Source organism: Rhinoderma darwinii, chromosome 4, assembly GCF_050947455.1.
Source record: "Rhinoderma darwinii isolate aRhiDar2 chromosome 4, aRhiDar2.hap1, whole genome shotgun sequence".
In the NCBI taxonomy this organism is placed as follows: Eukaryota; Metazoa; Chordata; class Amphibia; order Anura; family Rhinodermatidae; genus Rhinoderma; species Rhinoderma darwinii.
The window spans coordinates 240,000,623-240,027,118 of NC_134690.1; the positions used below are offsets into that span (position 1 = coordinate 240,000,623).

Sequence of the window (26,496 nt, forward strand, 5' to 3'; positions counted from 1 at the left end):
CAGACGATGCGTGAATTTTGCCCAGCGCGAGTGCGTTGCGTAAAACTCACGACATGTTCTATAATCGTGCGTTTTTTGCGCATCACGCACCCATTGAAGTCAATGGGTGCGTGAAAACCATGAAGGTCGCACGGAAGCACTTCCGTGCGAACTGCGTGATTCGCGCAAGAGCTGTCAAACTAAATGTAAACAGAAAAGCACCACGTGCTTTTCTGTTTACAAATATCCGAACGGAGTGTCTTAGACATGAGCGAACCGAACTTTACCGGGTTCGGCCGAACTCGTTTTGACCGAACCCGGCAGGAGACAGTCACTGTGCAGGTTGCTGAAAGAGTTTAAACTGTTTCAGCACCCTGGACAGTGACTTACGATTCCAATATACGTGAACGTGTAAAAAAAAAAAAAAGTTCTGACTTACCGATAACTCCCGGCTTCTTCCTCCAGTCTGACGTCCCGGGATGACAATTCAGTCCAAGTGACAGCTGCAGCCAATCACAAGCCAAGCACAGGCTGCAGCGGTCACATGGACTGCCGCGTCATCCAGGGAGGTGGGGCCAGATGTCAAGAGAGGCGCGTCACCAAGGACGCGTCACCAAGGCAACGGCCGGGAAGTTCTCGGTAAGTACGAACCTCTTCTTTTTTTTTTTAAACAGGTTACTCGATATGGTGATCGGAATGCACTGTCGAGGGTGCTGAAAGAGTTACTGCCGATCAGTTAACTCTTTCAGCACCATGGACAGTGACTGACGTTGACTAGCCTCATCTCTATGATGGCGGCTGCGCATCATACACGGATGACACACGGAGCTCTCAAGTGCCTTTTGCGCGCGCAAAACGCACACGCTCGTGTAAATGAGGCCTAACAACCAATTTTTGGGGTTTCGCAATTTTGGTTCCGTTGCTCAATGCTTGAATTAAGATGTAAATCTGGGCTGTAATCCAGCTACATAGTTTGCTCCACAGATTCTTTTAATCTATCCTAATGACATTCTTTTTTATTATTATTGCATTCTACATTTACTTTTTGTGCTTATAGCTAATTGGAATATGGTGTATTAGTGAATGGATATCGGGTGGAAAATCAAAATCTCTCAAGTTAGTGGAACTGGGTCCTGGAAAAGGTAGTCTAATGGATGACATTTTGAGGGTAAGTGTAGTAATGTGTTTTATAGATGTTTTATATGTATCAGATGTGTATGTAACTTGAAGTACAATGTATTTATATCACAAGTTGCATGAAAAACGTGAGACTCTTCAATGGTAAATGTAACCTCATCCCTGGAAGATGCAGTTGGAGGATTTTTGTGTAATTGCATGAGTGATTCGACTATTACAATCTTTTTTATATTTGATGTGAATTGACTTCTTGTGTAACATTTTCTTTGCAGTTGCGGAAAAATAATTCATCCCTTTTTTTTTCCAGGTCTTTAGCCAGTTTCAGCATCTATTGAATTCTTGTGATCTATCTTTACATTTAGTTGAAGTGAGCCCTAAACTGAGTGAAATCCAAGCAATTAAGCTAACGGGAAACAATATCGAAACAAAATATGATGAAAACACTTCAGCCTATAAGAAAGGCAGAACAAAATCTGGACATCAGATTTCTTGGTACTATGATGTACAAGATGTACCAGCAGGTAATTGTTATTGGTTCTTTACAAGTTCATATTTAAAAGCTTTCTTACTGAAAAAGTTAGGCTGTGTTCACACGCTGCAGTCAGTTTGTATATTTTGCATAAATTGCCGTTTGATTACAACTCATGAACACAGCCTTAACTGGCCCTTTAACAGCTGAGCCCATTTCAGTTATAGTCCGCTCACAGGCAGCAGTGAGCGGTTCTCGTCTCTCCAGATTTTGACTTCTCTGTGAGACTTCCTGCTCTTCATCTGAGAGAGTCCACTAGGTGGGGGAAGACCTGATGGTGCAGCATGTGCACTGTGAAGATGTTGGCTGCTATCCTGCTTCATGCTGATGTTTTTATATTAGCAGCAGTGTAATATAATTCTCCTGTGTATTATGGAGCAGGAGGAGGCTTCTGGGTAATCTGAAGAGTTTCACTAGAAACACCAGAGCATTAGCAGAAGAGATACAATGAAGGTAAATTATGTGCGCACATGTTATCTGTCTGCTTTCACCTCCGCGTGTGGCTGTTGGTGGACATGTGTTTATGAAGTAAGATATTAACCCTTTACAAGTTGCTGTATCCTCCTTCTCTATCTGGATTGAATAATAAACAGAAAAAACCTTATTATGTGGCTGATAAAATAACAGTGTTCTGCATTAGGTAAAGTTTAAGCTCCTGGCTGGAGGTAAACCAATGTTTCAATGATTTTGCTGATTACCCTCCTATTAGGATACATTGGCAAATTAATTTACGGAGTATGATATTTGCTTTTGGAAATTTATAAGAAAAAGGTTGGTTGACTCTTAGTCTATTTTGTATCCCAGTAAATTGCCAAAATAACTAAACAGGCAAATTGGTTTGTTTACCCATACTCCTGCCTAATCTGGGCATACAGCTCAATTTACCATTCACATGGGAGTATATGCTACATAAATAGGGCTCATAAAACAAACAAAAATAAACAATAAGAGAGCCCCTTCTTGACATCCGCCGTATATATGGCTAAGGTATTGAACGTGTCCATAAGTTGAGCGTTTTGGCTGTGTTACAGCCGACATCTCACTGCAACGAGCGGTATCCCACTTGTTTAACCTCTTAAATGCCACAGTCAATAGCCAAACAGGGCGGCCCCCTCTGACAATCCATCGGCAATTGCGTTATGGTAGCATGGAGACCTAATGAAGGTACCCAGGCTTGCACTCTATGTACTTCTATTAAGCCCTGATAAACTGCAATACATTACAATATATTATTTTACCCACACGGTGAACAGTAAAAAATAAAAAATGTAAACCGCTAAAATCGCTGTTTTTTGGTCACCTTATTTCCCACGAAAAATGGAATAAAAAAGTGGTCTTATGTAACCTAAAATGGTATCAATAAAAACTACAGCTCGCCCCACACAAAATAAGCCCCTATACCGCTCAATCGATAAAAAAAGTTATGATTCTCAGAATATGTTGACACACAAGAAATTTTATTTTTAACAATTATTTCTTCAACTATTTTTTAAAGTAGTAAAATATATATAAATTTGATATTGCCGAGAGGAGTCACTTTGTTTTTTTTTTTACCATTGCACCCCGCAAATAATTTTTTCCCGTTTGCCAGGACATTCTATGGTACAATAAATAGCGCAGTGAAAAACTACAACTCGTCCCACAATAATCAAGCCCTCATACGGCTATATCGATGGCAAAATAAAAAAGTTATGGCTTTTGGAAGGTGGGGAGGAAAAAGCAAAAATTAGTAAACGAAAAATGGCTGCGGAGGCAAGGGGTTAACCCGTTAGTGACCGGCCCATCGTGTTTTTACGTCGGTCACTAACGGGCCTTATTCCGATGCCATAGACTTTTTACGTCGCGGCATCGGAATAAGTAAACAGAGCAGGGAGCTGTCAAATCTCCCTGCTCTCAGCTGCTAGAGGCAGCTGAGGGCTGGGAGCGTCCCTGCTCTGCCGGCTGAGATCGATATTAGTATCGATCTCACCCGTTTAACCCCTCAGATGCGGTGCTCAATAGCGAGCACCGCATCTGAGTGGTTTTGGAGAGAGGGAGGGAGCTCCCTCTCTCTCCCACCGACACCCGGCGATACGATCGCTGAGTGTCAGTGTCTCCCATGGCAGCCGGGGGCCTAATAAAGGCCCCCAGGTCTGCCAGTAATTTATGCCTGCTAGATCATGCCGCAGGCATGACCTAGCAGATGCCTGTCCGTTTTAAACAAACAGGCATAATACACTGCAATACAGAATCGCATATTAAAGTCCCCTAGTGGGACTAGTAAAAAAGTAAAAAAAAAAGTTTAATAAAGTTAATAAAAAAAGAAAAACCCACTTTTTCCCCTTACAAACTGCATTACTATTAAAAAAACAAAATAAAGTAAAAAAGTTACACATATTTGGTATCGCCGCGTCCGTAACGACCCCGACTATAAAGCTATTACATTACTTAACCCGCACGGTGAACGCCGTAAAAAAATGAAATAAAAAACGACAGAAAAATTGCTGTTTTCTGTGAATCCTGACTTTAAAAAAATGTGATTAAAAAGTGATCAAAAAGTCGCATCTACTCCAAAATGGTACCAATAAAAACTACAAGTCGTCCCGCAAAAAAAAAGCCCTCATACAACCGCATCGGCGAAAAAATAAAACCGTTACGGCTCTTCAAATATACAGACACAAAAACAAATAATTTAGAAAAAAAAGTGTTTTCACAGTGTAAAAGTAGTAAAACATACAAAAACTATACAAATTTGGTATCGTTGCAATCGTAACAACCCGCTGAATAAAGTTATTGTGTTATTTATACCACACGGTAAACGGCGTAGATTTAGGACGCAAAAAAGTGTGGCAAAATTTCAGATTTTTTTCTATTCTCCCCCCCCCAAAAAAAGTTAATAAAAGTTAATCAATAAATAATATGTACCTCAAAATGGTGCTATTAAAAAATACAACTTGTCCCGCAAAAAACAAGACCTTATACAGCTATGTCGTCGCAAAAATAAAAGAGTTATAGCTCTTGGAATGCGACGATTGAAAAACGTAAAAAATAGCTTGGTCATTAAGATCTAAAATAGGCTGGTCATTAAGGGGTTAAGGGATATAGAAAAAAACAAACATTGACTTGTAATAACTTAGAACTTACCTATAATAGCTCAAGCTGCTATGACCAGAAACTAACAAGTATTCATATCCACCCAGCGATGAAACTGGGTGACACAACCCGCAAGCCATGGTGGTTAATAAACCGACATGGCCCCTCAAATCACCACAACAAAATATTGAAACAAATACCTGACAAGTGAATCGTATAACTCCTTATCATAACCTACTCAAAACCTTCCATCTCTAAATGTCTCAATGAAGTGCTACCAATTGAAAGCATACATTTTACTATCGCTTTATTGAAAGAGTGGCTATGATCCATATTACGAATCGAACACGACCAATAAAATCAGAAAAAATGTGTAACAAGAAAAATAAAGGAAACTAATCCAAGACTAAGGCCCTATGCACACGACAGTGCCCGTAATCACGGTCCGTAATTGCGAGCACGGCCGGACGCGGACATTCGTCAGCATTTGCAGACCATGTTCCCATTATAAAGTATGGGAGCACTGTCTGTAAAAAGCAAAAGACATGTCCTATCTTTTGCGGAAGGTTTCTACGGCACGGAAACCTTCCCGTAAATATACAGGAAGGTGTCCGTGGACAAGAGAAGTGAATAAGTCCGTAATTACGGACTATATTTTACGGTCGTGTGCATGGGGCATTACACCGGTCTAATATATAAATTAACGCTTTCCTGTCGCAGCCAGTTTTCATTTTTAAATTTTTGTTTTTTTCCACCCGGCCTTTTAAGAGCCATAACTTTTTTTACATTTTCAACCTTATGAGGGCTTTTTTCTATTTTTGAGTGCTGAGTTGTAGTTTTTAATGGCACCATTTAATGTATCCTATAATATACAGAGAAATCTACAAAAAAAAATTCTGGGCAGGAATAAAAAAAAAACCAACGCAATTCTTCCATTGTTTTTTGTGTTTTTGTTTTTATGGTGTTCACTATGCAGTAAGAATGACATGTTAAACCAAATTAAAAAAATTCCTTCCTAATATTAGCAATATCTAATAGCAAAGAATGCTCTCAATATCATACAGAACCTACAAAAGTTAGAGCTCAAAATCATTTATTCAATTATGTAAATCTTTATTCAATACAAATAGTTAAAAAATACAAATGCAGAATGGATGGATCATCCTAAGAATAAAATGGAGCATGAAATAGTCAAAACATAGTAGCAAGTGTGCAAATCTGATACCATATCTAGTATAATAGAGCAGAGTATCCACAGACTATCCCACATACGTTAGGGGAAAATGGGATGATATACTGATAGTTTACGCCCAAACATATTGTGAAGACTGGCAAAAAAATGGCAGTCCCACCAGGGAACAATGTAACCTGTCAAAATACATAAAGATGTCACCCAGAATTAAGAGGTGTACCCTAGAGAGGAGACGCTGACACTAAGCCTTGCTCCGGTGCCCAAATGCGCGTTTTGCCTAAGCTTCTTTATTAAATGTTTAACCTCTTCCCGCGTTGCCCACTTTTGACCTTCCTGACCGCCTAATTTTTCAAATCTGACATTTCACTTTATGTGGTAATAACTTCAGAATGCTTTTACCTATCCAAGCGATTCTGAGATTGTTTTCTCGTGACACATTGGACTTTATGTTACTGGTAAAATTTGATCGATACATTCAGTATTTAATTGTGAAAAACACCAAAATGTAGCGAAAAATTTCAAAAAATTAGCATTTTTCAAAGTTTAAATGTATCTGCTTGTAAGACCGATAGTAATACCACATAAAATAGTTACTATTTTACATTTCCCATATGTCTACTTTATGTTGGCATCGTTTTTTGAACATTCTTTTATTTTTCTAGGAGGTTACAAGGCTTAGAACTTTAGCAGCAATTTCTCACATTTTCAAGAAAATTTCAAAAGGCTATTTTTACAGGGGCCAGTTCAGTTGTGAAGTGGCTTTTAGGACCTTATATATCAGAAACCCCCAATAAGTCACCCCATTTTAAAAACTGCACCCCTCAAAGTATACAAAACCGCATTTAGAAAGTTTCTTAACCCTTTAGACATTTTGCAGGAATTAAAGCAAAGTAGAGGTGAAATGTACAAAGTTCTTTTTTTTTTTTTGCAGAAATTCATTTTGAATCCATTTTTTTTTGTACCACAGAAGGTTTTACCAGAGAAACGCAACTCAATATTTATTGCCCAGGTTCTGCAGTTTTAGGAAATATCCCACATGTGGCTCTAGTGCGCTACTGGACTGAAGCACAGGCCCCCGAAGCAAAGGAGCACCTAGTGGGGCCTCCTTTTTATTAGAATATATTTTAGGCACCATGTCGGCTTTGAAGAGGTCTTGTGGTGCCAAAACAGTGGAAACCCCCCAAAAGTGACCCCATTTGGGAAACTACACCCCTCGAGGAATTTATTTAGGGGTATAGTGAGCATTTTGACCCGACCAGTTTTTTTGCAGAAATATTTGGAACTAGGCCATGAAAATGAAAATCTACATTTTTTTAAATTAAAATGTAGGTTTAGCTAATTTGCTTTTCATTTTCATAAGGACTAAAGGAGAAAAAGCACCACAACATTTGTAAAGAAATTTCCCCCGAGTAAAACAATACCCCATATGTGGTCCTAAATGGCTGTTTGGACAACCGGCGGCAGGGTTTAGAAGGGAAAGAGCACCATTTGGCTATTGGAACTCAAATTTAGCAGGAATGGTTTGCGGAGGCCATGTCTCATTTGCAAAGCCCCTGAGGGGACAAAACAGTGGAAACCCCCAACAAGTGACCCCATTTTGGAAATGACACCTCTTGAGGAAATTATCTAGGGGTATAGTGAGCATTTTGACCCCACAGTTGTTTTACAGAAATTATTGGAAGTAGGCCGTAAAAATAAAAATCAAAATTTTTTCAAAGAAAATGTAGGTTTAGCTAATTTTTCATTTCCACAAGGACCGAAGGAGATAAAGCACCGCAACATTTGTAAAGCAATTTCTCCCGAGTAAAACAATACCCGATATGTCGTCATAAACTGCTATTTGGACACACGGTAGGGCTCAGAACGGAAGGAGCACCATTTGGATTTTGGAATGGTTTCTGGGCGCCATGTCACATTTGCTGAGCCCTTGTAGTACTAGTAGTACTAGTACAGTGGAAACACCCCAAATGGTACTCCATTTGGGAAACTGCACCTGAGGAATCATCTAGGGGTATAGTGTAAATTTTGATCCCAAAGGTTTTTTGCTGAATTAATTATAATTAAGCCATGAAAAATTACATTTTTCTCCAATAAGATGTCGTTTTAGATCAATATTTTTCATTTTTACAGGGACTAAAGAAGAAAAAGTACCCCAACGTTTGGAAAGCAATTTCTCCCGAGTATGGTAACACCCCATAAGTGGTTCTAAACGGCTGTTTACATATATGGGAGCATCAGAAGAAAAGGAGCGGTATTTAACTTTTGGAGCGTAGATTTTGCTGGAATGGTTTGTGGACGCCATGTTGCATTTGCAAAACCCCTGATGTACCAAACAAAAGTGACCCCGTTTTAGAAACTACACCCCTAAAGGCATTTATCGAGGGATGTAGTGAGAATTTAAACGTAGGTGTTTTTCAGAAATGAATACGCAGTGTATGGTGAAAAGTGAAAATTTCAATTTTTCCACTAATATGCTTATTCACCGCATAATATGTTGTGTCCAGCTTGTGCCACTGTAGAATCTTACCCCATAAATTGTTAAGCGGGTTCTCCTGTGAATGGTAATGCCTTACTTGTGGAATAAATTGCTGTTTGGGCACACTGTAGGGCTAAGAAGGGAAAGACCGCCATTTTGAGCATGGATTTTGTATGGTAGTCTTGAGTTTTGCTGGTATTTCAGTTTATAATGTGGGGGCAGATGTAATCTGTGCGGAGTACATCAGGGTATATGTAATCTGTGCGGAGTACATCAGGGCATAATAAGAGGGTATAATAATGGGGTAAATAATACAATTATCCATAGATATGTGTTACGCTGTGAAGCAATCCGTTATACGCAGGCCGGTGTCACACTGATAAACGGCTTTCTTTCTTATCCCCCTTTTGTAACACTCTGCACCTTTTGTGGACTTTTTCTCCTTTGTAGTTTGGGAAATTTTGCTGGGAAAGTGTTGCGCTGGTATAATACGGGCACCCTCCCGTCCAGCGGATGTGCTATGTCCCTTCCCTTTCCTAGTTACTAAATATTAGGGCCCTGAAACTGACGGAATGTTCCCCTCTGGCATGCACATTGAGATGTTTTTTCATCACCGCATTACTAGTGCCATAACTTTTTTATTTTTCGGTTGATGGAGCAGTGTGCGGGCTTGTTTTTTACGAGACGGGCTGTGATTTTATTGGTACCATTTTGGAACACATACAACTTTTTGATTACTTTTGATTTCATTTTTTGGTATAGGAAATTACCAAAAACAAGTAATTCTGGAATAGTGTTTTATTTTTATTTTTTCAGCATCCACAGGGCGCCATAAATTACATGTTAACTTTATTCTGCGGGTCGATACGATTACGGCGATACCAAATTTATATAGTTTTTTTATGTATTGCAGCTTTTACACAATAAAAATCACTTTTTTTTTATAAAATCATTTGTTTTCTATGTCCCCATATTCTAAGACCCATAATTTTTTTATTTTTGCGTGGACAAAGCTGTGTCAGGGATTATTTTTTGCGGAACAGATTGTAGTTTTTATTGGTACTATTTTGGAGTAAATGTGACTTTTTGATCACTTTTTATAGCATTTTTTGGGAGGAGATGTAACCTAAAAACAAAGATTCTGGTGTTGTTTTTCAAGTTTTTTTTTACGGCGTTCACCGCGCGGTATAAATTACATAATAGTTTTAAAGTTTGGGTCGTTACGGACGCGGCGAAACCAATTACGTGTAGTTTTTTTTTATTTTTTACGGTTTTCCCATAATAAGTCTTACTATGGAAAAAAAGGCAGTTTAGCTTTTTTTTTTTTACTTGAAACTTGTGTGTTTTTATTGTTTGACGACATTTTTATTAACATTTCTTTACTTTTTTGACTTGTCCCACTATGGCACTTGAGGGCCTGATGCCCCGATCGCTACTCTAATACACTGCACTACATACGTAGTGCAGTGTATTAGCGCTGTCGGTTATTCACTGACAGCAAGCCTATGATGACGCGCCGCAGGCGGGTCCTCATCGGCTCCCGTACAAGGCAGACTCAGATGCCATTATTTGGCCTCCGATTGCCATAGCAACCCAGCGATTGTGTCGCTGGGTTGCCGGTCGGGTTAAAACCCATCAGATGCTGCGCTCTATTGAGCGCAGCATCTGAGGGGTAAATCAGCCCGATCGGAGAATAGCTCCGGTCCTGGCCGTTACAGGAGGTTGCCAGTTGTATAATACAGCCGTCACCCTGCAGTGATGGTGCCGGCTCTGCTTCTGAGCCCGCACCATCACTGCGACGTAACTGTACTGCGGTTTGCGGGAACACCTTCCCGACCGCGCCGTATATATACGGTGGATGTCGGGAAGGGGTTAATAATGCTCCAATTCGAAAGGAATGGGAAGAGAACTTAAAACTATCCAGTTATAAGACTTTTAAACATCTCTTCAACACTGCAGACAACTGAAACTTAGTTACTGAAGAGCGATCCATGGGCATCAACAAAGGACCGTCAAATCTCAGTCTAACTTTTAATTACTCAACCATAGCCTAAACTGGACAACACCACTAACCATATAAATTTTTAACCAAGTTCCCCTGACCTTTGGTCAATCTTGCTTTTTTGTAATTTTGATCCTCATTTCAACACCATTTAAAACCCTCTTATCTAACTTCAACCCGAAACCTTACTTCTGTTTGCTGAATCGAATTCGCTAACCCTAAGGTCCGCAGAAAAGAAACCTTAACCCCTTAACGACATCCAACGTTCTAGTACGTTGTTGTAGTTAAGCGCTTAACGCAACACAATGTACTGGTACGTTGTGTTGCTGATGTGGGCTCAGAAGCTGAGCCCACACCATTGCCAGCGAGTGTTAGCAGCATATTACAGCTGACACACTGGGGCAAGGCCAGGACCGGAGCTAGGCTCCGATCCGGCCTATTAACCCCTTAGATGCAGCGCTCAAAAGCCTGCAACATCAGCCGCGGGTGTCAGCTGTATATTACAGCTGACACCGTGCTGTAACGGAGCTAGCTAAGATCCCTGCCATTAGCCGTTTAGATGCCGCTTTTAAAAGCGACCGTGGCATCTTAGTGGTTTGTAGCGATCTTCATCGACCAGATGTGATCGTGAGGATGTCGATCGTTGCTATGGCAACCGGAGGCCTAACAATGGCTTCCTGGTCTGCCACTTACGTTAGCCTATTAGGCTCCGCCCAGAGACTGACAATGAATGACTGACCTCTCTATTGCATTTCACTACGTGGGTAGTGCGATGCATTACAGTAAAGATCAGAAGTGCAGGCCTTTAACCCGTTCGTGACCGACCCATCGTGTTTCTACGTCGGTCACTAACGGGCTTTATTCCGATGCCATAGACTTTTTACGTCGCGGCATCGGAATAAAATAGCGCCGCCGGGGGGAGGTTTAGCTCCCTGCTCTCAGCTGCCGGAGGTAGCTGAGGGCTGGGAGCAGTGACTGGGGACCGCTGTTTGCGGTCCCCATACCGGCGATCGCCGGTATTCAACGAATACCGGCGACCGCCGTTACAATAAATGTGCCTCAGCAAATTATGGTTTTATCTCCTCTCACCATGTATGTTTGGTGAGAGGAGATAAAAAAAACTGCTTCTTAGGCCCCCTGCTGCCTCCGATCGTGTCCCCCGTCGTCCCCCCGTGCCCCCCCCCGTCCCTAACTGCCGGGAAAAAAAAAAGAAAATGGCGCACGCATGCGCAGTGACATAAGGCAGCTATTCTGCCTGTACATAGAAACTGATCAGGGACCCTGATAATTGGTCCCTGATCATATGGTCACTGTGATATACCTATCACAGTGACCATAGTCCCATATTTACACAATACAGCACAAGATTTGTGCTCTTTCCCTCCCTCCTCTCACTGTAGTTGATCTGTGAGAGGAGAGAGAGAAATACTATAGAAATCTTGTGCTGTATTATACTGTGAAATACACCACATACGTACTCGCCAGTGTTCCGATATTGTCCGTAATCACCCCAGATTACCCGTAATCACGCCAGATTACCCGTAATCACGCCAGATTACCCGTAATTACTTGTTATCTCCGTAATTCTTTTTTTTTCCCGCTGAATTAGTTTTAGTTGCTGTAATTAACTGCGGTTTACCGTATTTTTTTACGTTAGTGTTGTGTCTATATTATATAAAAAAAAAAAAAATCCCAAAAAAATGTAAAATACAAAAAAAAAAAAAAATGTACTTGTTAGTTTAGTGTTATAAAATAATGAACCGCAGAAGCCGCAGAATGTTCTCTGCAGAGCAGGCATACACCATGCTGTGCTCTAGCGGTTCCGGCAGTGATACAGACACTGCGTCAGAAGCAGAACTTGGCTCAGAAAGCGACACAAGTTCTGCTTCTGCCACTGGACCCCCCAGCCCTATGGTGGTGGACGCAGCGGTCACCGGTGAGGCGTCAGGAGCCGGGCCTAGTACTGCAGTCCCTCCCGCCATGTGGGATCCTGCAGTTTCTTTCTCCCCCCAAATTCCGCCATTTACAGCGACTCCAGGCATCAACTCTGATGTCACAAATTTTACCCCCTATAATTTTTTTAATTTGTTTATAGGCGATCAGGTCCTGGAACTAATTGTCCAGCAGACGAATTTATACGCCAGGCAATTTGTCACCCAAAATCCCAGTTCTTACTATTCCAGAGGATGGATCCCCACAACCGTCTGTGAAATGAAAAAATTTTTGGGAATTACCCTAAATATGGGGATAGTAAAAAAACCGTCTATCCGCTCCTACTGGGCTACTAGCGCTATCCATAGCACCCCTGTATTAGCTGCTGTCATGACCCGAACGCGCTATGAGACGCTAATGCGCTTCATGCACTTCTCGGACAACTCCCAAATCCCCCCAAGAAGTGACCCAGGCCATGATCGCCTCAACAAGTTGAGACCCCTCATCTCCCTCCTATTTGAGTCTTTTCTGAATTTGTACACCCCAGGCCAAAAAATAGCGGTAGACGAGTCCCTTATGGCCTTCAAGGGCCGTCTATCGTTTCGCCAATATATCCCCTCCAAAAGAGCCCGATACGGAGTGAAACTCTATAAGGTGTGCGAGAGCACAATGGGCTAAACCTGTGCCTTTTTTATATATGAGGGCAGGGACCGCCACCTTAATCCCCCAGGATGCCCAGAGGATATTGGCATTAGTGGGAAAATTGTCTGGGAACTCATGGTGCCATTCCTACAGAAAGGGTACCATGTGTACACCGACAATTACTACACCAGTGTCCCCCTGTATAAGTCCCTCCATGCTGCGAATACAGGGGCCTGTGGGACGGTACGAAAAAATAGAGTCGGCTTCCCTCAACAGCTGGTGTCCAGGCGACTAGTAAGGGGTGCGTCACTCTCATTCACCAGTGACCAGTTGCTCGCAATAAAATGGAGTGACAAAAAGGATGTGTACATGCTCTCCACCGTGCACGAGGACACCACAGTGGCAGTAAGAGAGAGGGGCGCTACCTCTGATAAGAGGAAACCGGTCTGCGTGGTGGACTATAACAAGTTCATGGGGGGAGTCGATCTATCTGACCAGGTCCTACAACCGTACCTGGTCAAGCGCAAAACTAGGGCCTGGTATAAAAAGGTAGCGATCTACCTTATCCAGATGGCCACTTACAACAGTTATGTGCTCTATAAGACCCAGGGAATGCTCAGTTTCCTCCAGTATCAGGAGAAAATTATAGAGCACCTCCTGTTTGACTCCCCCGCACCTGGAGACTCCTTTGAGTCAGAGAATGTCAAAAGGCTCACTGAGCGCCACTTCCTTCACCCCGTCCCTGCCACTGAGAGTAAGGAATACCCCCAAAGGAGATGCCGGGTGTGCAGTAAACACGGAAGGAGGAGGGATACCCGGTTTTACTGCCCCATGTGCCCTTCAAATCCAGGCCTGTGCAACTACCCCTGTTTTGAGACCTACCACACCGTTTCTAATTATTAATTTTATCTATAATTTAGGGAACACCAAAAAGGGTGGGGTGGGGGGGATTCTTTTTAGGGAGTCAATTTCATTTATTCATCTTTTATTTTTCGTTTCTGAGCTTTCCAAGGGAGGGAGGGATTCTCATGGGGAGGAAGTAAAGTATTTATTTCAGACTGTAAAACTAATTTTCCCCTTTTTTTTTTTTTTTTTTTTTATACATTTCTTGGACAATTAAATCCAGGACTTGATCACTCACAAATGAATACTGTTTATTGTGCAGGAGCCCACATCTGTCTATTCAGAACATGGACCCCACAAGTGTTCTTGAAATAAAAAATAAATGTGGGCATTGCATTTATTAGTAGATAAATCCAACACCTGCGGCCCGTGCTGCCCCTGAATTAGTGGAAGTCGTGCATTTTAGCAATGGTTACAAGAATAAATTGGGGATGTATTTCCTTTTTCTTATGACTATGTCCTGCCACATACAGCTGTTACATTCCTAATTCTGTACCGTGATACGGGCATGATATTTTTTTTTTGGAGGATCTCTAATAATCGAGCTGTTCCTTATCAATACACCATGGGCTTTGTTACGGTTCTTCTGGAAATACTGACATCATTTTGGGGATTAGTGATCCTTTACTGTTCCTATAGATGGTTTTGGACATTGCCCCTCTATATATTCTGTAGGTGATTGGTTGTTTTGTGCACATAGCGGTTCCTACCTTGCCGGGCAGGGGCCTGTTATGGTGTACCGCGTCACTTGGCACATTCGTCCCTCATAAGGATTGATGGAGCTAAAGAGACGTTGTACAACCAGTCACTGAAAAAAAAAAAACCTTGCCTTGACAGCCCTGCAGGTGTTCTTCTATCTAGTGAACAGACTCGAATTTGCAACATAGTTGGATACATTTTCCTCCATTTGTTTGAAGATATTGCCCGTCACTCCAGTACAGTTTATTTTTTCCTCTCTGACTGATTTTATATTAGGACAGAATTCTGTCCACAATGACATCATAATGGCACCAACTGCTTCTTCAGCAAGACATAGCCATAAGTACAGGCAAATACGTCTATAGCGACATGTATCCGTTATGAATACACGGCTTCACTTTTATTCTGTGCCGCACAAATTTATTAATGTGGCATATTTCTAACAAAATAACCTTCTACCACGTCTCCTCTATTTTATCTGGAAACGTAATAAGAATTTGAAGAAAACATTATATACCCATAGTGTCTGAAATGATACCCATTATTTCCTCCTTTAAAAAATTTTTGGTCCGCATGCCCACTACACCACTAGATGAATACCTTTAGGGGTTTAGTTTTTAAAATGGGGTCATTTCTGCGTGGTTTTTTTTTTTTGTTCAGGCAGCTCAATGCCTCTAAATGCATGATATGGGGCCGAGAATTTATTCAATTGTGCCCTGAAAGCCAAAGGGTGCTCCCTCTCTTTTTGGCCCAGCCACACGTCTAATAAGCAGATTGGGGCAACAATGAGAGTATTTTTGAAAACAGGAGAAACCGGGTGATTGATTTTGGGGTGTGTTTCTTCATTTTCATGATCGCTTTACACAGAAATCGGTCTTCAAAGTGATACTTTTATGAAAAAGTGATTTTTTATTTTTTTTCACCTGCTATGCATTAAATTTAGCAAAAAACTGTGGGGTCAAAATACTCACTACACCCCTAGATAAATACCTTAAGGGGTCTAGTTTTCTAAATGGTGTAATTTATGGGGAGTTTCTATCGTTCTGGTAGTTCAAAACCTCTCCAAATGTACAGTGGGGCCTAAAACATTTTCAAGCAAAATATGAGTCCTGAAAGCCTCCGGGTGCTCCCTTCCTTTCAAGCCCTGCTGTGTGTCCAGGCAATGCATTAGAGTCACAATGGGGGCATTTTTGAAAACAGGAGAAACAGGGTGATAGATTTTGGGGTGTGTTTCTTCATTCTTATGGTCGCTTTACACAGAAATCGGTCTTCAAAGTGATACTTTTATGAAAAAAGTGATTTTTTTATTTTTTTTCACCTGCTATGCATTAAATTTAGCAAAAAACTGTGGGGTCAAAATACTCACTACACCCCTAGATAAATACCTTAAGGGGTCTAGTTTTCTAAATGGTGTAATTTATGGGGAGTTTCTATCGTTCTGGTAGTTCAAAACCTCTCCAAATGTACAGTGGGGCCTAAAACATTTTCAAGCAAAATATGAGTCCTGAAAGCCTCCGGGTGCTCCCTTCCTTTCAAGCCCTGCTGTGTGTCCAGGCAATGCATTAGAGTCACAATGGGGGCATTTTTGAAAACAGGAGAAACAGGGTGATAGATTTTGGGGTGTGTTTCTTCATTCTTATGGTCGCTTTACACAGAAATCGGTCTTCAAATTGATACTTTTATGAAAAAAGTGAGATTATATTTTTTTATGCCTGCTTTGCATGAATTCTTACAAAAAAACTGTGGGGTCAAAATACTTACAACACCCCTTAATAAATACCTTAAGGGGTGTAGTTTGCAAAATGGGGTCACTTGTGGGGGTTTCCACCATTCTGACACCTATGAACCTCTGAAAACCTGGCTTGGTGCAGGAAAACCAAATGTACTTCAAAATGTATAAAATGATTACTAAACTTGTAAGTGTTCTAAATTGCACAAAAAATTTTTTTTTTCCCAAAAGTGCTACCAAAATAGAGTAAAGAGATGGAAATATATATTTAATAAAAAAAATTGTACTGTATGTATGTACATATCTGACATATTGCCGTTAAAAATAGGGAAAAATGATAATTTTTACAAAATTTCTTCATTTTTTCTATTTTTTTATTAATTTCCGTAAATCGTATCAGTCTACTTTTACCACTAAAATAAAGTACAACATGTGACAAAAAAACAATGTCAGAATTACTTGGATATTCAAAACTTTCGCTGAGTTATTCTCTGATAAAGTCACACATACCAGATTTAACAAATCTGGCTTGGGAATTAAGGCCCAAACAGGCCCGGTCATTAAGGGGTTAAGTCCCCAAAAAGTTGAATAAAACTGTAAAAACAAAAGTTTCAAGTTAATAAAAACAAACTGCTGGTTTTCCTATAATAAGTCTTTTATTATAGGAAAAAAATGAAACTGTTAAAAAAAAAAAATGCAGCATCTGGCCAATAAATATTGAGTTGCATTTGTCCGGTTAAACCTTCTGTGTTACAGAAAACAATGTATTACAAACGAATTTCGGCAAAAAAAAAAAAAATTTGTACATTTCACCTCTACTTTGCTTTAATTCCCGTGAAACACCTAAAGGGTTGAGAAACTTTCTGAATGCCGTTTTGAATACTTTGAGGGGTCCAGTTTTTAAAATGGGGTGATTTATGGGGTCTATCTAGTATATAAGGCCCTGAAAGCCACTTCAGAACTGAACTGGTCCTTGAAAAAAATAGCCTTTTGACATTTTCTAGAAAATGTGAGAAATTGCTAAATTTCTAAGCCTTGTAACGTCCTAGAAAATTCAAGGAATGTTCAAAAAAAACTATGCGAACATAAAGTAGACATGGAATATGTGAAATTGTAAATATTTTGTGTGGTATTACTATCTGTTTTACAAGCAGATACATATAAAATTGGAAAAATCATAATTTTTGCAAACTTTCTTTAAATTTTGGTGCATTTCACAAATAAGCTATGAACTTATTGCCCAAATTTTTCCACTAACATAAAGTACAATACTATTATCGAAGAAACCACGGCACTCTGTATAGAAGGGTGCTCAGGTAGGCTTCAACTCCGTAGTATTTTGGAAGAAAACCTGTCACTCCAAAAATTCTTTGTTTTTGAAAAATTATTTTATTTGCAATCCACAGACTTAGACAATGTGACGTTTCGGTCAAAATAACCAGACTTTTTTCAAACAGTCGGATTGCGTTTAGCATGAACAGGAGCTATGCTGTGCTGCGATGTCCGCCCCTAGCAAGGCTCATTTGAGCTCATGAGCTAAGCAGATTGATGTATAGTTTTGTGGTAAATTGTTCTGTGTAACTTGTAATTTATAGATCTAAATCCCTGCTCTCTAAATTTAGGAGTCTAGTGGGCGGTCCTATTTAACGATTGACAGCTATCTCTATATTTATGCTCATACTGGGAAGGCTGTAAATTAGAAGTTATACTGAATCTTTTCCCACAAAACTATATATCAACCTGCTCTTCTCTGCGCTATAACATGTATAGCAAATCAGACTGCATGTTCAACGTGACAGGTTCCTATAATTGATCATAGTGTATGTTATTGCAGTTACTAGTCTTCAAATATTACAGTGTATTTGAATTCTAGTGTGAACACGTCCTGAAACATGTTTTACAAAAAAAGAATCAAAAAAAGATTTCATTCAACATATTAATAGAGATACTTTTTATCGTTTTTACTGTAATATTTCCACAGAGAATTTGGAAAGTAATAAATTTTTTATAATTAATTCAATTTATTTTTCTTTTTAGGTTATTCATTCTACATAGCACATGAATTTTTTGATGCATTACCAATACATAAATTACAGGTACTGATGTTTTTTACACACACACACACACACACACACACACACACACACACACACACACACACACACACCATCATGCAGTCACAAACGTGTTATATATATATATATTGTGACAACCTGGGGACCACTTAGCTCATGGGATCGCCATATCCCAGGTGAGATGGTTGGCACGCATAGAAAGTTCACTCCAACTCCTTGAGTAAAAGGTTTAAACCAGCCGCAGCTAGCTTTATTGTCTTCACAACAGCAATCAGTGGTACAACATAAACCATACAAAATAAACCCTAGGCCGTCCAGCCTCTAACTAACACATTCAGTGTCCCTCACTAGGAGACACTGAGCCTTGTGCCCAGCACCTCAAAACCTTCAGTTTTACCTCACACGGTGGTGACTCACAGGCTAGCATGCCTGTCTTCCCCAGACTGAGAGCCCTGTGTGAACTGCACACCCCTGAATTAAAGAGCCGTCTCAGGTGGCGCCTAACTAGGCTCATCAGACAGCCCAAGCAACAGCAGAGAAAACCCTCTCTGCTGTACATGCTCCCTGGTTGCTTAAAACCTGAGTTTCCGCACCGTCCAGTAGCTGCACTGCTACAATATATATATATATATATATATATATACACACACCGTACAAACTGCCCTCCCTTACTCTGCAGTACTGATCCAATAATGCAGGAACGCTGGGCGCTTCAGAATACGGTACCTCAGATATCAATTGAATCCACCCTGCATCCCTGTGCTGACGCCTCAGTACTAGAGAGAAATCATATAGCAAGCAATATTCATGCAGCTAAGTTTCTAGTGCTAATTAAAACATTTGTATTACATTTGCAGTCATTTTAGTCGCTGTCTGGAACTCTGGAGTATTTTCCCCCGTTAGAGGGTATTTAGGCACTTGTACGGTAGGGGCAGGGCTAACGCTGTGGTTCGGGCTGGCGGTGTTGCTCTTTGAGATGCAATTTTGGGAATTACTAGTGATTTATAACAGCTGGAAAAGGGACTGCAGAAGAGAATATAGCAGGGGTCCGCAACCTTCGGCACCCCAGCTGTTATGAAACTACAACTCCCAGCATGCCCTGACAGCCAAATTCTTTAATATTACATCCAAAGGCAGGCAGGGCATGCTGGAAAGTAGTTTTAGAACAGCTGGAGTGCCGACCCCTGGATTATGTAGGCTGTATTCATGAAAACCAGTCCAGACAAGTGGAGATATATGAATTTAATTTTCTAAATTGCACTGCAAAATAAGGTTAACTCTTTTCTGATGGGTTGTTCTGGGCAACAAGACTTATTTTTCACTTGCATGTTATTGAACTAGTCAGAAAACAATTGCAAGTCTATATAGTTGATAGATACATTTACAGTTGGCAATGGCAGAGAACACAGATCGTTATCATACATTATTTTATGGCCATTGTGTGCTGAGCATAACCGTGTCAGTCCCAGACGCTTCAGCTTATAACATTTCTCCATGGGCCCTCCGCCACAGACCGTTTTGACCAGGTTAGACACCTTACTGATGCATTTAGTAGACTGCACCAATGTCTTGGCCTAATTTTCAGTTTTTTTTTTTTTAAATAGAAAACTTCAGATGGATGGCGAGAAATATTAATTGACGTTAATCCAGAGATGCCACACCAATTAAGATTTGTTCTTGGTTCTAGCAATTCTCTACTTATAAAAACATTTATTCAGGTTTGTTATTCTATCATAATGCTTAAGTAATTTAGGACTTCCTGAGAACTGTATTATGGAAAATTATGTACGTTAAAATTTCAGTCATCTAGCATCCAATACTAAGGAAGTCGTATATGTCCCGTATGGTCCTGAAAATGGAAGCGAGTGCAGGTAGAATTTCACGATCTGTTGTTTTACTATTGAAATCCTGGATTTTTTTATTATTGCTTCTAATGGTATTTCTCTTTTGGAGTACCTGATTATCCAGAAAACCCAATATAGTATCCCCTGGACATACTGTCTGTGCCAGACTGTCTGAATTTTGTTGTACATTAATATCTTAAAACAAACTTCTGTCATGTCATAGTGACATGTCAGAAGTTTTGATTGGTGGGGGTCCGTTCACTAAGACCTCCATCAATCGCTAAAACGAAGCTGCAGAAACGCTCATGTTAGCGCTGAGCCGCTTAGTTTCTGTTCTGCTTTTTCCGGAAAGCTGATTTTAGCAGTGTACGTGCTCATAGACTTTCTATTGAGTCCGTACACCGCTACAATGATTTCTGAAAAAAGCTGAACAGAAACTAAGTGGTTCAGCGCTCACACGTGCGCTTCTGCTGATTCGTTTTAGCGATTTGTGGGGGTCTGTCCAATCAAAACTTCTGTCATGTCACTATGACATGTCAGAAGTTTGTTGAACGTTTAGTTACTCTGTGATATATAAAATTTAACGTAAACCAAAGTGTAATTTATTCTTTGTAGTTTTGCAGCCATATAACAATGAACACTTTTTAACTAATCGCACATAAAGATCACATGATCATTATATAAAGACTAGATTCATACCAATTTTTTGCCATACAGTTTTGTTTTACTGCTTACTGCAAAACAATGTATTGTATACCACAAGAAGCGGATGCATCTAGACACCTATTTAGTTAGATTCTATATAAATACACATCTGGATTCTGACTAGATAGGACAGTGCAGCAGCGGAACTTTTCTGTCCTGTAAAAAAAAAACTGTATCCAGATGTGTACTTCTTTTTTTTTTTTTAAATTGATGTCATTGGCAACAAAATCCAACTACAGGTATCTAGTATCATTGCTTTTTTGCAGTATATGAGTCTTTTTGCGGCATGCAGTAAAAAAACATAGGTCTCAACTGTTTGGCAAAAATGTGGTGTGAACCTTGCCTAATAGTCTGAAAAATGTTTACATCACACCATAAAAACCCATGTCCAGTTGATGTTCGCAAGAAAGTTGGTCAGTAAAAGATACAATAATTTATTTTTAGTAAATAATAGTGTTCTAAACCCTCCAGTTATATATTTTTTATTTAAGGCAGATGAAAAACGAGATCATGTAGAGTTATCGCCTATTGCTGGAGTTATTATTCAAAAGTTTGCGAGTCAAATAAATAGTTATGGAGGAGCTGCACTGATAGCAGATTATGGACATTCAGGAGACAAGACAGACACATTCAGGGTAAGTTATTTATGTTGTTTATTATTGGAATGATGATGGGTATATTGTGATTTCTACCATACACCTTTTACTTCCCTATACTTCATGATTATTAGAGTTCTTTAACCCTCATGACTTTTGTATTTCCTTGAGCATGGTTTTCTCTCCAAATGTATCAACTTCATACTGTATTTGTCATCACTAATTGTATAATGCATTATTTTTATTTATGTGTTTACAAAGCATGGCACCGCAATTGCTATATGGCATTATATTAATAAATTATTAGAAAGCAGAAAAATGCAACAAACTGTAGTACAATACATGTAAAGCGGCTTTTTCCCTAGTCGTCTCCATGGCGTCACCCCCCCCCCCCCCCCCCCCCGAGATGGCCCGCCTCTGTAATTGCCAGGAAGTAGTTGACAGGGCAGTTCAGCAGAAAGGTTGTGGCTCCAGTAGCCCTCTTGAAGAAATTGAATGTCCTGGACATGAGGGAGTCCGTAAGGGTCAGTACAGCTATCTCCTCTCTCCTGTATGGCTGCTCCTTATGGGTTTATGCAGTAGGACATCCCCGGAAGGGTTATAGCTCACAGATGTGCTCCCTTGCAGTGTTCTGAAGGCAAGTATTTCAACTTCGCATCCTAACAGTGCTGGGGTCTGACGTCTCTTCTGGGTCACAGGGTTTTCCATATCCATCCATGCTGACCTGGGGTCTATTTATTAGCTACAATCGTCTGTGCCTGCCATGGATTCCAACTCCGAATCCTTAGAGCAGTCTTCCAAATTTGGCCTAGTAAGTAATCTATAAGGTTATTTGGGGGATAGGGGGTCGCTTGTATTCTGTGTTGGGGAAAATATTATAATGTTTAGTCCTTTTATATGTGTTTTGTTTATGGAGATAAGGACTTTGCTCCCAGACGACAGAATAAGAGGAAAGCGAACAGGATGACCATTTCTCTGATGATGAGGGGAAAAAGTTTTTATTTTTTACAGATCATATGGATGAACTATTAAAAGCTATTTGTAGTACTTTGAAAATTTAAGAGGTTAAAAAGTAAGGTTTTCCTAAAAATACTCAAAAGGTAAAAAGTGAGTATAGGAGACCTAGATTCCAGAATCAGAACTGAAGAGACTAGGGGTAAACGCTGGAGTTACAGAAAGGGGGTAGAGGTAAACCTTCTCTCTTTAAAGAGGCTCTGTCACCACATTATAAGTGCCCTGTCTCCTACATAAGGAGATGGGCGCTATAATGTAGGTGACAGTAATGCTTTTTATTTAAAAAAAACGATCTATTTTCACAACGTTAGGAGCGATTTTGGTTTATGCTAATGAGTTGCTTAATGCCCAAGTGGGCGTATTTTTACTTTCGACCAAGTGGGCGTTGTACAGAGGAGTGCATGACGCTGACCTATCAGCATCATGCACTCCTCTCCATTCATTTACACTGCACTAGCGATATAGTTATATCACTATGTGCAGCTACATACACAAACCCTAACATTACTACAGTGTCCTGATAATGAATACACATGACCATCCAGCCTGGACGTCATGTGTACTCAAAATCCTGACACTTCTGACTCTTTTCTTTGAGATTTCCAGCAATGGAAACGAAATCTCGCGAGATTACGGAGCTAAACGAGATTTTGTTTCCATTGCTGGAAATCTCAAAGAAAAGAGTCAGAAGTATCAGGATTCTGAATACACATGACGTCCAGGCTGGATGGTCATGTGTACTCATTATCAGGACACTGTAGTAATGTTAGGGTTTGTGTATGAGGCTGCACATAGCGATATAACTATATCGCTAGTGCAGTGTAAATGAATGGAGAGGAGTGCATGATGCCGATTGGTAAGCGTCATACACTCCTCTGTACAACGCCCACTTGGTCGAAAGTAAAAATACGCCCACATGGGCATTAAGCAACTCATTAGCATAAACCAAAATCGCTCCTAACGTTGTGAAAATAGATCGTTTTTTTTAAATAAAAAGCATTACTGTCACCTACATTACAGCGCCGATCTCCTTATGTAGGAGACAGGGCACTTATAATGTGGTGACAGAGTCTCTTTAATTTAAAGAGGCTCTGTCACCAGATTATCAAATCCCTATCTCCTATTGCATGTGATCGCAATGTAGATAACCGTAAAAATTGTTTTTTTGGTTTTTTTTTTAAAACGTTCATTTTTGTCCAAGTTATGAGCTATTTTATATATATGCAAATGAGCTTTGAAATGGACAACTGGGCGTTTTTTTTTCGTTATGTCCAAATGGGTGTGTATTGTGTTTTTAACTGGGCGTGTTTTTCGTGTATGACGCTGACCAATCAGTGACCAGTCAGCGTCATACACTCCTCCATTCATTTACACAGCAGCGATGTGCAGCCACATAAACAGAGATTAACGTTAATCAAGTGTCCTGATAATGAATACACATGACCTCCAGCCTGGACGTCATGTGTATTCAGAATCCTGACACTTCTGACTCTTTTCTGTGAGATTCCAGCAAGCCACTCGTAATCTCGCGAGATTACGGAGGTAAACAAGATTTAGTTTCCCTTGCTGGAAATCTCAAAGAAAAGAGTCAGAAGTGTCAGGATTCTGAGTACACATGACGTCCAGGCTGGATTTCATGTGTATTCATTATCAGGACACTTGATTAACGTTAATCTCTGTGTATGTGGCTGCACATCGCTGCTGTGTAAATAAATGGAGAGCAGTGTATGACACTCACTGGTCACTGATTGGTCAGCGTCATACACGTAAAGACGCCCAGTTAAAAACACAATACACGCCCAGTTGGACATAACGAAAAAAAAACGCCCAATTGTCCATTTCAAAGCTCATTTGCATATATATAAAATAGCTCATAACTTGGCCAAAAATGAACGTTTTTAAAAAAAAACAAAAAAAAAACTTTACTGTTATCTACATTGCAGTGCCGATCACATGCAATAGGAGATAGGGATTCGAGAATCTGGTGACAGAGCCTCTTTAAATCAACCCTCCACCTCCAAATCATGCCACATTCCCTTTAAGCCCTCGTACGGCCAGATCGACAGAAAAATAAAAAGTTATTGCATTTGGAAAGTGGGGAGGAAAAAATGTCTGCAGCGGCAAGGGGTGGGTGACGAGAAAAAGCTTTTAACCTCTCACCGGGTTTCACCTGTCCATTTGGGAGGCAGGGCCATCTCACGGGTGCTGTTGTAGGGACTTCCAGGAAACCTAATTAAAGGTAAGTGTAACTTCACTTTTCAAAAACATGCTGGCGATTTTTCAAATCCACACCATTCCTATTATGCCGCGGATTTGTAAAGGATTTTATTATTTGCAGTGCAAAGGATCGAATCCACAGAAAAATCTGCATGTAGCACATGCATATTTCTAGTACATAGGTACAATGGTGTTTATAGGTCCTGCCACTAGGAGGCTGAAACTAAGAAAAGTGGGCTACTCCTATGCAGGTCATAACCAGCCTACTGATAGATCTATTCAGTTTTCGCTTAGTGTCAGTAGGAGACTCCAGGTTTGTTCTACCTATAGTTTTCAGTTTCGTTTGGGGAAACAGTCGTACTGTCTCCCCTTGTTCTACGAAGCAGGGCAGATGGGAACAGACTAGTCTTGCTGCTCTATTTACCCTTTTCCGCAGCACATCCCTGACCGCCCACCTATCAGAGGGTGGCGTTCTGCAGCCAGGCTACCAAGAACGGTTTTGGAAGAAGACCAGAAGGGGTAAGTATGTCTCCCCTTACCCACGCTGGCTTTTCCCCTCTTCCTTCTCCTAACTTTCTCCTTCCCTTTTCTCTTCCTTTTTTTACCCACCCCATGGTCCATGATTCCTGTGTCCCCAAATGATAAGTATGAGAAAAGAGCATTTTTGCACTCGCCGTAAAATCTCTTTTTTGCAGTCTTCATTGGGGACACTCGTTTTTTCATCGCTCTTTTTCGCAGTGTTCCTTCGTTTATCTGGTTATCTGACATCTTTTTCTTTGTGCTTCTCCTACTGCTGGGATACAAATCGAATAGCTGTGTGTCAGTAAGCTGGGTATAGCCTGCGTAGAATTAGCCAACTTTTTAATGTTTTCCCTAGACAATGATAGTACAGGCCTCTTTATAGTTTTATAAATGGTTGTATGTGGAGACCTATTTCTTTTTTTTATGCAAATATAAATAATTTTTTTTTCAAATACATTTTTATTTGGTTTTAAGCAAAACAGAGATGAATATGCATTTGTCAATAGAAAAACTTATAGCAATACAAGTAAATTGTGGAAACGAGAGAATGATATGTAACAGGCATGTATGTACACACAAACAAGTCAAGGACACATTTGAAAACCGGAAAACATCAGCTGTGCCAACTGTCACTAGGATAGGGATCTATAGTTGGGTCTAGGGGTGCAGATCAGGAAAGTTAGGGTAGGTATGAAATGGACACGTCTAAGGGACTATGTTCTCAAATCAGCGGGACTATCAGCCCACAGGTGCTTATAATTGTGGTCTTCGAAAAAAGATGTTCACGGTGACCAAATTTTTTTTAATTTGGCATAGTGGCGCAGTAGGACATCTCTTCCATTCTGGCTAGTTGGGCTCCCTTTCTATGCCAGTGGCTTACAGGGGGGGTCTTGTCAGTTTTTCAAAATAGTGGAATGAGAATATTAATTATTTTTAAAGGAGTTCTCAGCAAACAGATTGGGCCAGTATGTTGCCATGTGAAGCTTTATAGCAATTTACATACAAACAGGGTTTCTTACTTGTCGATTTGAAGAAAAATAACGTCCCATGACAAGTACTGGCACTTCCTGGTAGCTGAGAAGTCCTTTAACTGGTTGCGACACAGGACGAGAATACTCATCTTGAGCGGCGGGCACTTGACGCATCAGGACGAGTATTCTCGTCCTGTGGGATACAGTAATACACAGCCGCAGCCCCGCTCTAACGGCGAAGAGAAACCTCTGCTCTCCGC

At 40.4% G+C, this 26,496-nt stretch overlaps 1 protein-coding gene across 1 annotated transcript in view; it reads left to right on the forward strand.

Moving 5' to 3' along the window:
* The window catches only part of NDUFAF7 (NADH:ubiquinone oxidoreductase complex assembly factor 7), a 64,589-nt gene that overhangs the window by 16,587 nt on the left and 21,506 nt on the right, over nt 1–26,496 (forward strand). The window contains exons 4-8 of the mRNA XM_075862312.1: nt 1,037–1,147; nt 1,424–1,637; nt 18,330–18,388; nt 19,972–20,085; nt 21,408–21,551. Coding sequence (XP_075718427.1) covers nt 1,037–1,147; nt 1,424–1,637; nt 18,330–18,388; nt 19,972–20,085; nt 21,408–21,551 — 642 coding nt within the window. The remainder of the gene's footprint in view (nt 1–1,036; nt 1,148–1,423; nt 1,638–18,329; nt 18,389–19,971; nt 20,086–21,407; nt 21,552–26,496) is intronic.